Source organism: Equus quagga, chromosome 22, assembly GCF_021613505.1.
Source record: "Equus quagga isolate Etosha38 chromosome 22, UCLA_HA_Equagga_1.0, whole genome shotgun sequence".
Classification (NCBI taxonomy): Eukaryota; Metazoa; Chordata; class Mammalia; order Perissodactyla; family Equidae; genus Equus; species Equus quagga.
The window spans coordinates 19,017,997-19,030,221 of NC_060288.1; the positions used below are offsets into that span (position 1 = coordinate 19,017,997).

The 12,225-nt window shown below is 33.8% G+C and overlaps 1 protein-coding gene across 1 annotated transcript in view; it reads left to right on the top strand.

The window, feature by feature from the left end:
• The window catches only part of VPS37A (VPS37A subunit of ESCRT-I), a 42,014-nt gene extending 34,004 nt beyond the window's left edge, over nucleotides 1–8,010 (top strand). Inside the window, exons 7-12 of the mRNA XM_046648426.1 lie at nucleotides 184–311; nucleotides 392–450; nucleotides 528–596; nucleotides 4,539–4,682; nucleotides 5,730–5,810; nucleotides 7,424–8,010. Of these exons, the coding sequence (XP_046504382.1) occupies nucleotides 184–311; nucleotides 392–450; nucleotides 528–596; nucleotides 4,539–4,682; nucleotides 5,730–5,810 (481 nt within the window). The 3' untranslated portion in view covers nucleotides 7,424–8,010. The remainder of the gene's footprint in view (nucleotides 1–183; nucleotides 312–391; nucleotides 451–527; nucleotides 597–4,538; nucleotides 4,683–5,729; nucleotides 5,811–7,423) is intronic.
• Nucleotides 8,011–12,225: the final 4,215 nt, after the last annotated feature.

Genomic DNA, 12,225 nt, shown 5'->3' on the forward strand with positions numbered 1-12,225 from the left:
ATAAAGCAAACCACAATAAAATGATGTATAAAGCAAACCACAATAAAATGATGTATGTCTGTACTTCAAAAATTATTTAGAACCCTATCAGCTGAATAAAACTGAAAAATTATGAATATTTATCATCATGGAGGAAAACTAGACGATTGATACTCATTAACATATTTTTTGTTTTGTTTCTAGTGTGTCACAGCTCACAGATATGAATGAACAGGAGGAGCTGTTACTAGAACAGTTTCTGACTTTGCCTCAACTAAAACAAATCATTACCGACAAGGATGACTTAGTCAAAAGCATTGAGGAGCTAGCCAGTATGTCTTCCCTTACTTCTTAAATTTCTTAAGAAAAATGTGACCTTTATCTAGAAATAAACCAGAAATTTATCTCCTAGGAAAAAATCTCCTTTTGGAGCCCAGTTTGGAAGCGAAAAGGCAAACTGTTTTAGATAAGGTGAGTTAGTTATCATTTTGAAGACATCCATACAATTTTAAAACAGAATAAAACAGCACTTTTATTTTCTTTTTTAGTATGAATTGCTTACACAAATGAAATCTACTTTCGAAAAGAAGATGCAAAGGCAGCATGAACTTAGTGAGGTAAGATTGTTTAGCTCTTTTCCTTACCATAAGAATTTTTAATCTTAATGTGCATGAGCCACATTCCTACCTTCATTATTATCAGAAAGCATTTATTATATTCAGAGTTTATAAGGCATGATACGTTTAAATGCAGATAAACAGCTCTCAATTATGAGGCATTATAAATCATTTGTGCTCATGCAAGAGCATATTTGGTTCCGAAACAGAAAAATATGAAAAGCCCATAAATAACATTTCTGGGAAAGTTATTATAAAGCCAGTTTAACGCTTGTAATAAAATCTAACAACAAAAAGCTTTAACCTAGACACACTTGAAAGCTTATATACAAATCTGTTAAAAATTAGCAAGTTGGAAAATATAATATATAAAAAAAATAAAGTCCAATTCACCACAAATAGATTTTATGCTAGAAATCCAGTTATATGAACAATCAAAAGCATTTTATAAAATTCAACCCATATTTCTGAAAAAATAAACCTTTAAAAATAAAAAGGGAATAGAGGATATAATCTTATATCTCATATCAATAACCAACATCATAATTAACAATATTCTGTTTTATTTAAAATCAGTAATTCTGGAAGGTAAATCCAGTGTAGTAAAACATCAAATAGAAATAAAACAACAACAGCAAAAAAATGATGGTAAAGGAGAATATAAATTTATAATGAATTTCAGATAATATCATCCTTTAGAATATAAGAATAATAGCTAACCTTGAGTAATTATTGTGTCTCTTGCATTGCACTAAGCTGTTGACATATATTGCCCATTATTCCCCCCAAACTCTATGAAGTAGGTATTATTACTATTTTCCCATTTTACACATGAAACTGAGGCACAGGGATATTAAATAACTTCCCTGAGGTCATATTAATGGAAAGTACCAGAGTCAGGAGTCAAACATAAGCAGTCCTCCCTCACTCTTAACCAGAAAATCTGAGAGAATCAGCTGAAGTACTCTTACATGTTAGAGTTTAGTAGATGCTAAAGAAGCTTTTCACAGCATTCCTTATACAAATTGTGAGTAAACTAAGTTAGAAATTAATTCTTTGATTTGATAAAGAAATTAGAAACCAACAGCAAACATCGCACTTAATGACTAAACATTTCCAAGATCCCATTATTGTTACAAATAAGACAGTGGTGCCCCAGTATCACTGCTGTTTAACATTGTTTGGGAGGTTTTGGCCACTGCAACAAGATAAGAAAAAGAAAGGAGGGGTAATGTAAAAGAAAGGTGAACCAGTTCTTGACCAAAAACAAATAAGCAAAAATTCTAGCCAGTTGAGAAAGTTTTCTCCTAGATTCCAGAAACTACCAGTGCAAAATGAACTAGAAAACAAAAATAAATTTACAAGCAAGAAAACTGTAAAATATTTAGAACTGAACCTAATGAAGTGAGTTAGGAAACCTTACTGAATGATATAAAAGAAAACTTGAGTAAATGGAGTAACAGAATATAATATTCATGGACTGAAATATATATATTATAAAGATTTCATTCTTCCTAAAATAACTTAAAAATTTAGTATATTTTCAATCAAAATCCCTGAAGTATTTTTTTTTTAATTTTAATAGATTTATTCTAAAGTTTATCTGAAAGACTAAATGGATAAAAGTAGTTAGGAAGAGCTTGAACCAAAAGAAATAATGAGGAAGAACTCCCTTTCCCAGCATCAAAATATACTGTAAAATCTCATTATTTAAAACAGTAGAGTAGTTTTGTAGGAAGAAAAAAATTGTTCTATGAAACAGACTCTGCAGTTCACAGACTGATGTATATGAATAATTGGTTAGAAAAATAGAGGATTTAATACATTATATAACTGGCAGTCCACTTAGAAAAAAGTTAGATCCCTATGTCATGCCATATACAGAAAGATACTCTACAGTAAGGATTTAAGTGGAAACCATAAGATTATGAGAGGCAACTATCTCCTAGGATTCTTTTTAAGATTGTAGTGGGAAAATCCTTTTCAAGCATGATATATGAGGCAGAAGCATAAAAGAAAAAATTGATATATTTAAGCTATATACAAATTTAAAACTTGTATATATTGAAGATCACAATATCAAAAATGAAGTAAAGAAAAGGGAACAAATATTTGTAGCATATATATGACAAATATTAATGCCAATGGTCTATAAAGAGTCTTTACAAAAAGGCAAAGGAAAGAACAGGAAACTTACAAAAGGAGAAATAGGAATGTCCAATAAACATTCTGATACAAGTTATTCTGACTCCTGGACCATTTATAAGAATTGCTTGAAGTGATTCTTGAAACACTTAAAAAATAAACCTTGATTCCTAGGCTCACCTCTAGATGTGCTCACTTAGAATCTCTGGGGATGATGAATCTGCACTCTAAAGTATGGAAGCCACTTCACTAGACTGTTGGTGCCATGAGTGCAGGAACCTGTCCTGTTTTAGCCCCTCATATACCCAATACCTAGGTATTCAATAAATACTTAGTGAATAAGTAAATGGAAACATTTGAAAAGACACTCAAACTTACAATAATAATAATAAGCAAAATCACATCATCTGTGTGAGTCAGACTGGTAAAAATAGATAGCCAGTGTTGACAAGGGTGATACGAAAATGGTGCATTCCTGTACATTACTGTGTATGATATATCACAATGAGATACCATCTCTCACCCACCAGGATGGCTATTATTAAAAATACTTTTAGTTCCTACATTTAGGTCTTTGATCCATTTTGATCAATATAATTTTTATGCATGAGGTAAGGTAAAGGTCTAACTTCATTCTGCATCAGATATCCAGTTTTCCTAGCACCATTTGTCAAAGACTGTCCTTTCCCCATTGAATGGTTTTGGCACGCTTTTTGAAAACATTCGATCATATATGGGAGAGTATATTTGTGGGCTCGCTATTCTATTGATCTCTATGTCTCCTCTTATTGCCAGTACCACACTGTTTCGCTTACTGTATCTTTGTAGTAAGTTTTGAAATCAGGAAGTATGAATCCTCCAATTTTGTTCTTTTTCAAGATTGTTTTGGCTATTTGAGGTCTCTTGAGATTCCATATGAATTTTAGGATGAGTTTTTCTTTTTCTGCAAAAAACAATCTTGAGATTTTGATAGGGACTGCAGTGACTCTGTAGATCACTTTGGCAGTATTGTCTTCTTAACAATATTAAATCTTCTGGGGGCCGGCCCCGTGGCCGAGTGGTTGAGTTCACACGCTCTGCTTCAGCAGCCCAGGGTTTCGCTGGTTCAAATCCTGGGCATGGACATGGCACCACTCATCAGGCCACGCTGAGGCAGCGTCCCACATACCACAACTAGAAGGACCTACAACTAAAATGTATACATCTGTGTACTGGGGGGCTTTGGGGAGAAAAAAGGAAAAAATAAAATCTTAAAAAATATATATTTATATTAAATCTTCTAACCAATGAACACAGGATGTCTTTCTACTTACGTCTTCTTCAGTTTCTTTCAACAATGTTTTGTAGTTTTTAGTGTACAGTCTTTTGCCTCGTTGGTTAAATCTAATCCCATCACTTTTGCCATCTTTTGTTGGTTAGCGAGTTACTAGGTCCTAGCCCACACTCAAGGGGAGGGTGCTTAAACAAGGGCAGGAATACCAGGAGGTCTGGATCATTGGGGATCATCCTAGAGGATGCCTACCACAATGATCTGATTCCTAAATCCCCAAGAGAGGACAATGATTTGCCCACTTTCTCTCATTTAATAGTTTGCAGCCAGTGGATTGGTTCCTCTTGTGTTGGGTATCCACCCCTATAGCCAGAAGCTGAGGACCTGGTGGTAGCGGGTTTCCTCAAAAAGAGGCTATGTAAGGCACATAACGAACTGCTTCTCCCTATCTCTGCTGCTTTTTCTTTCCCTCTAAGGAGTTTTTCTGAGCATCATAAACTAATATGGTACTTGATTTTCTTTTTCAGAGCTGTAGTGCGAGTGCTCTACAGGCAAGGTTGAAAGTAGCTGCACATGAAGCTGAGGAAGAATCTGATAATATTGCTGAAGATTTCTTGGAGGGAAAAACTGAAATAGATGATTTTCTCAGTAGCTTCATGGAAAAGAGAACAGTATGTAATACTCTTTGCTTGAGAACCAGTGACAGCATAATATCAAATTAAGTATATTCATGAGTCAAAAAACAGTAGCACATCACTGAGCTGGAGTTCTGAGTGTGATGAGAGGAAACTGAAGAGCCTCTTGAGGATGGTAGCAACATCCTGCTATCACTTTAAACCCGCTTGTTGTGAGTACACAAGCAGGTCTAAATCAAATCATAGTTCTGTTTCAGAAATGGCAGTATCTGTATCATTCTGCATTAAAGCTAGTAAATTAGCTTAATTCTAGTCTTAATAGTTGTAATATACTCCTGAATAACCTGTTTCACAAGTTGTTTAAAAAGAGAATAATCTATATGGATTTAAAAAAATTTTGTTTTAATATTATTGATAACATTTTGGAACAATTTCTGTTCTGATATTTCCCTTATATTCAAAGAAAAATCGAAAAAGTCTGATTAGCAGTATCCTGCCCTTTGATAGAGTCCTAAATATTTACTAATTTCTGTGAAACATCACATTTAAAAAATAACCTCTTGTTACTAAACTTTTTAAAACATGTGCTATATATGTGTGTGCATCCTGTTAAGGAAGGTGGGGTAGATTTTATTATCCCCATTTTACATGGGAGAAAATTGGAGGTCAAGGATGTTAATGACTATTGTTAAACATTAGTAAGGCATTGATTTCTGGTCCATTGTTCTTTGGTACTATATAACTGTACCTTTAAGCTTTTATTTGATAAGTTTCCTGGTTAACAGTAGTAGGGTTTATTTTCATATTTTTAAAACCCACATATTTGATATTGCCTAATCAGAATTGATATAAAGGATCAGAGTTTGTTTTACATTCTGGAAGTTTACAGGAAAAGTTTCTCTTTCCAACAAAATTAAATGGTTTGGGTTTTGGCTTTTTTTTTTGTCTTAAATTCTGAGCTACCTTAAACATTCAAAAGTAATGCCAGCAGGTTAAAATATTCTTAGAATTCTGTCATAATGTAAGAAATAGTAGGCAGATTGTTAGAGAAGTGACTACTATTTTAAATAATTTATTTTCTAGATTTGCCACTGCAGAAGAGCCAAGGAAGAGAAACTTCAACAGGTGATCGCAATGCACAGCCAATTTCATGCTCCACTATAGGTAAATTGTATTCCAGAAGGTTTGTCTCCAGCCGCATGCCTGTTCTTTCATTGAAGTGTTTTACCAGTGCCTGTTTAGCCAGCTTTAAGCATAATAACTGTCATTATAGCTCTTGTGCTAAATGACATAGAATATTTTGTATTACCTATTAAGCATAATGTTATATACATAAGCATATAACCAGTAGAAATCTTTTGGATATTTTATCAGTATGATGTTGGTTTAAATGAAATGTGTTTTTCAGCATTTGATAGCTACTTATATAGAACTGTAAACTATAATTAGTTCCTTTCTCTCAGCTGGTGTGTGGAGTATACCGTATCACTTAGTTGGCATATTCCTCAGTCGTCTCTTTTGTCATTTCTTCCTTTAAAATGAACTTCAAGTCTGTCTCTTTTCCATCCCACACCAGGATTATTCCCATAATTTTCTGGCCAGTCCCCTGACTTAGGGTTTCTTCTTCCTGCACAGTACTGACAGAATGATCTTAAAATACCACCCTGATAAAATTTCTCTGCTCTAGAACTTATAATGAGCCCCTAGCAATGACAGTATCAATGCCAAGTTTCTTTCTCTGGTTTTAAGCCATCTATAATCTGGCATACATCTGAGATCATCCATTTTCCCCTTATGTTCTCTCACAGGCATGTTATTTCTTCTAACACCTTCTCTTTGTTCATGCTCTTACTTGATCTCAGGACATCCTTTCCTCTATCTCTCTTGCTTAGGGAAAGGTTTGGTGGCTACCAGTAGTCCCCACCCCAATGAGTTTAAGGTAAAACATGTGTTATTGGATAATGCAGGGATCCATCATAAAGCCAAATGCAGGAAATATAGCTCAGTCCCCTGAGAGTGAAAACACGACTAGAGGCTGCAGTACCAAAGCAGCTCCTCTTTCTCACCCCTGTTTTGAGCTACTCGTTTATCATTTCTGCACCTCTGTTCTGTTCTTCTGTCTCTCGTTCTCATGTTCTCTGTTCTTCAGAGAGCCTTTCTTTGCTACACTTGTATATGCTCTCAACATTGCTGCCCACAGGCCTGATCATGTCATGACAGTTCAAGCAGCCAGTGGAGAATGACAGGGGTCTCCCTACAGATCCCTGGGAGACTGGCCCGGTATGGGTGAGGTGTCCCTCCCGAGCTCAGCAGTTTGGCCTGGAGATTGGTGTCATGTGGTCCTCTGCCCACACAACTGGGCTGAAGGTGTAGACTTTGAGAAGGGAGCGTGGGAGGTTCCCTAAAAAAGGGAGCAGGCTACAAGAAGAGAAATGACAGGCCTTTCTCATCTCTGACTCAAACTCATCTGCCCCTTCTCTCAGTCTAGTTGTACTTAACGTTAGTGCCAACACTGAATTATTTTATAGCTTATTTTACAAATCACACTGTCAGTCCCTGCGGGTAAGGGTTGATTTTTAATAGCAAATGTGCATTTCTCACAGCTTGAGAAAAAGTGGGCACTGAGTAAGTGCTTATTTATATGAACATTTCCCTACCTCTTTTCCCTCATAGTCAAGTTACCTTCTTATAGTTAAATCTTAATTGGAAGAGAATATAAAGGGATGAAAATTTATCAAATTAAATCTTAGGTTTTTTGATTTTTCTTTTCTTTCTAGATTTTCCTGAAAACATGAACTGCCAAGAGAGGAATGGGACACAAAACTAAGCACATTTATATTTATGATTTACAAATTGGGATTTCGTCACAGTGGCTGAATTCATAGATATACTATATAGATTGTATACAAATCTGAGAGTGAATTTGTACAGATTAGAATGATTGCTATGATCTTTGCTTTGAGAAATTTTTCTGCACTATTTGCACTAAAAATGTTTATTTATTGTTGATAAATCTTATATTTAAGTTCCACTGCTGTTCCTCTCATTATTGATTAAATACCTATGCATGTAATTTTAGCTAGTTTCAATATTTTATAAAACTACTTTATTTAAATTTGTATTTTTAATTTGAAACTGCCTCATTTATCAAGAATGGTCTGTTTAGATTTTTTTCCTCTCAACCTTTTTTGAAAAATTACTATTTTCAACTGTAGAAAGACTCTTATTTTTTCCCTTTCTTTCTGGATGATAAAACTTTCAAAAACAATTTGTTTTTAAATGGTCAGGAAACACCACACCTGCCAATGTGCCGTCTCAAGAAAGAAACTTTTAATACATACAATAAATCAAAAGAATAAACCAGTCGCTTATATTGTTGTTTTGTTTTTGAAATTAAAGATTCATTTAAGAAGCAATACAGGTAAATAAATACTTTACCTAATAGAAAAAAATTATCTTTCACTTAAACTAGTCCAACATAAACTTTCATGCTAATTTTTTTATATAAGTATCTGAAGTGTTTGTGGTTGGATAAGGATATGCTCTCTAAATTCCTAAAGTTAAAAACAATCTTTTTGTTAATGAATAGTAAATCTAGACACAAACAAGTCAATGGATTTTTCTGACCTTTACTGTGAGTTAACTTTTCATTAGAGAAAAGCTATAGTAATAAATAAAATTAATATTTAATTTTTAGGCGGTCTAGTTTTTAATTAATTGAATTTTCTCTGTAACTTGTACTGCGTTCAGCAGTTTGCTTCTGTACCATATTACAGAATAAACACATTTTATAGGTAGCTGTAAAAGCTAATAAAAGAGAAAATCTTGGACTATATATCTGAGGCTTGGTAAGGTAGTATCTAAATTATAAAACATCCCAATGCATATTTTTGTTTAAATTTCATCCCAATATGATTGTCATTCCAAACACCAGCATACAATACAGTTCTGTCTTGTCCTTGTTCTGATCTTCCTATACATGTTTTTGGCAAAAGAGCTTTAGGGGAAAAAAAATTTATTTTCTTGGACTTGAAAAATACTTAATACTTAGTTTATGTTTGTGGACGGGCAAATATTCACATGGACTATAAAGATATAATTTGGATAAAGAAATTAATTTTCATTAATTGCCTGTCTTCCTGGCACTGTGCTGAGGGCATACTGTTGAATCTTAAAGAGGACCAGACGAGACAGGTGTAATTATTATCCCAGATTTATAGAAGAGATCATTGAGGTAAGTGTTTCAAATTTGTGGCAGTCTTCCCGGTATTCATAAACCTTTCCTTACTGTGCTGGCCAGCAGAGCGTCAATTGTCCCAGCAGTCATGACAGTGGAGGGCATCATAGTCCCATCTTTTGCAAATAATCAGGTAGCTTTCTTAGAAATCAGGCAGAGCCCAAAACAGGAGACCAGCAGTCTGTAGCCATTTAAAGGACATTAATTCATTTGATCTACTAATTTTATTAAGCACCTATTAAGAACGAAGCATTGTGGAAATACTATACAATGATAACTCAAACACGGTTCAGGTGTTTCGGTGCTTATCTACCTTCCCCTCCGCCAAAAAAAATTGTTTTCTTACACAGTAAATCTCTTCTACATAATCACATAAGTAATTCATCTACTGTTTTTTACTCTTTAAACTAAAACTATCCCAGTTAACACAGATTGTTTCTCCTTCCAAAGTTAGATAACCTCCTTACAATCCAGTCATTAAAAAGAGGAGTTTGATCATCATTATCTGCATTTAACAAACATACAGATTAAGATTAGTTCAGATATAGGTTATATAAGTCATCCAGGATGAAAAAAGTCTGCATTTGAACATGTCCATGTGACTTTGGGTTCTATTATTGCAATAGAAATTGTGACTTTCTCGGTAATTTTATGGCTGTATTATTCTTAAAATTGGCCATATTGGAGAAGCAGTGCCAGAGGGGAAAAAAAGTGCCTCCCAAAACAGAGATTGTGATTTACTTGAACATATAATAAAAGACTAGATGGAAATCAGAATGGTAGAGGAAAGCTTGGGAGTTATTGGATTATTCAGAGTAGGAGTTTGTCATTGGTGGAAATTTAAAGGTTAATATCTCAGCATAGAAGGTTTTCTAAATAAACAAGATTCATACTAAAGAATTTGTTTCAAAGTTGGAAGATTTTCTAGGAATAAACTAGACAAGGAAATTTATATTGGAATAGAGATTGATCGACAGCTACGTTTGATCATTATTTATATATGCTTAAATTGAAGGACAGCTCAGATTCATTTTTTGGGGAAGAAAGTAAACTAATTGTGCTTTTAAATAAAACGTATGCTAGGGTTTCCCTTCTCTCCACTTTCCTTCTAAAAAAGTTCCTTTGTTGATTGCTGCAACATGATCAAAATTCTTACCTACTTCATGTCATTAAATTTGCCTGAATATCACTAAATAATAACATTTAGAGCTCCTGAGCTCTAAATATTACTAGTTGGGAAGTAATTTGCCTTGAGTTAGCTTGACATTGGTTTATTCCCTATGCTTTAAACCACCTGCCCTAAATAAAACACTTCCTGATTGATGTTTGATATAAAATGAGAACTTACTGTTACAGATTTTAGTCTTCTGGGATTGGTCGTGCTCTTTCAGGGCCCTGTGAAAGCACCATAAAGTTTTAATAAGCAATAAATGTAACCTGTTGTATAAATTTCAGTGTTAGGTTACCTTCTAATAACTAGTCTAAATGAATATATGCATAAATTATAATATGTTGTAAAATGTTTGAGGGGGCTGGAAAAAGAGTTTATATGTCTGATGTGAAAGACATCACATTAAAGAATTAAATTTTAAAATATAAAATATTTATACTATTTGCTTTTCAAAATAAATGTGTAGTTTTGTTTGGTATAGTTACTGTGTCATTCCTTTAAAAATTTTTAATTATTTAGTTATTTTTGTAGATGTACACTGCCAAATGGAAGAAATTAGAGTTGCATCCTCAATATTAGGCAAAGAAGTTTCTCAGTTGATAACTACAAGAATGGCATGAAGTGAGTTATGTTATAAAATGCAAAAGCCATTACAACTATATCCTAAGTATTGATCATTAAGAAGATATTCCCTACTACATACAGTATATCGCAGAAAACAAACGTTCCTTGTACTTAAGTGGGAACTGCTCATAGAGCATGCTCAAATTTTATATTCTGAAAGAATTACACACTCTTTATTTACATTAAGAGTACTTTTATAAGTCTCTAACATATTCAAGTTCTATTTTTAAATGTAATTAACACAGTTACAATTATACTATATTATTTCATTTACATTGTTACACTCCCTCCAAATCTTTCATACTAGAGATTTCAGCAATATAGCTTTCTTGCCCTTTCTTGTTTACCCCAGTTATATTGAGATATAATTGACATACATCACTCTATAAGTTTAAAGTGTACAGCATAGTAGTTTGACTTAGATATATTGTGAAATGATTACTGCAATAAGTTTAGTTAGCATCCATCATCTCATATAGATAAAATAAACAGAGAAAGCAAAAAAAAGAACATTTTTTTCCTTGTGATGAGACCTGTTAGGATTTACTTCCTTAACAACTGGAAGTTTGTACCTTTTGACCACCTATCCCCAATTCCTCCTTCCCCCACCCCACTGGCTCTGGTAACCACACATCTGATCTCTTTCTATGAATTAGTTTTGTTTATTTTTTTGGAGATTCTACATATAAGTGAGATCATACAGTATTTGTCCGTCTGTCTGACATATTTCACTTAGCATAATGCCCTCAAAGTCTATCCATGTTGTCACAAATGGCAGGATTTCCTCATTTTTTATGGCTAAATGATATTCCATTGTATATATATATATACGAGAGCTGCTTTATCCATTCATCCATTGATGGGTCCTTAGGTTGTTTCCATGTCTTGGCTATTGCAAATAATGCTTCTATGAACATGGGGTTACAGATATCTTTTTGAGTTAATGTTTTCGTTTCCTTTGAATGTATTCCCAGAAGAGGAATTGCTGGATCATTGGTAGTTCTATTTTTAATTTTTGAGGATCCTCCACACTGTTTTCCATAGTGGCTGTACCAGTTTACAATCCCACCAACAGTGCAGAGGTTCCCTTTTCCCACATCCTTGTCAGTATTTGTTAACTCTTGTCTTTTTGATGATGGCCATCCTAACAGGTGTGAGGTGCTGTCTTGTCCTGGGTTTAATTTCCAATTCCCTAATGACTAGTAAGGTTGAGCCTCTTCATTTACCTGTTGGCCTTTCGTACATCTTCTTTGGAAAAATGTCTCTTCAGGTCTTTTGCCCATTTTTTAATTGGATTGTATTTTTTGCTATTGAGTTGTATAAGTTCTTTATATATTTTGGATGTCAACCCCTTATCAGATATATGGTTTACAAATATCTTCCAATTCTGTAGGTTGTCTTTTCACTTTGTTGATTGTTTCTTTTGCTGTGCAAGAAACTTTTTAGTTTGATTTAGTCCCACTTGTTTACTTTTTATTTTGTTGTTTGTGCTTTAGGTGTCATATCCAAAAAATCATTGCCAAGATCCATGTCAAGGAGTTTATTAC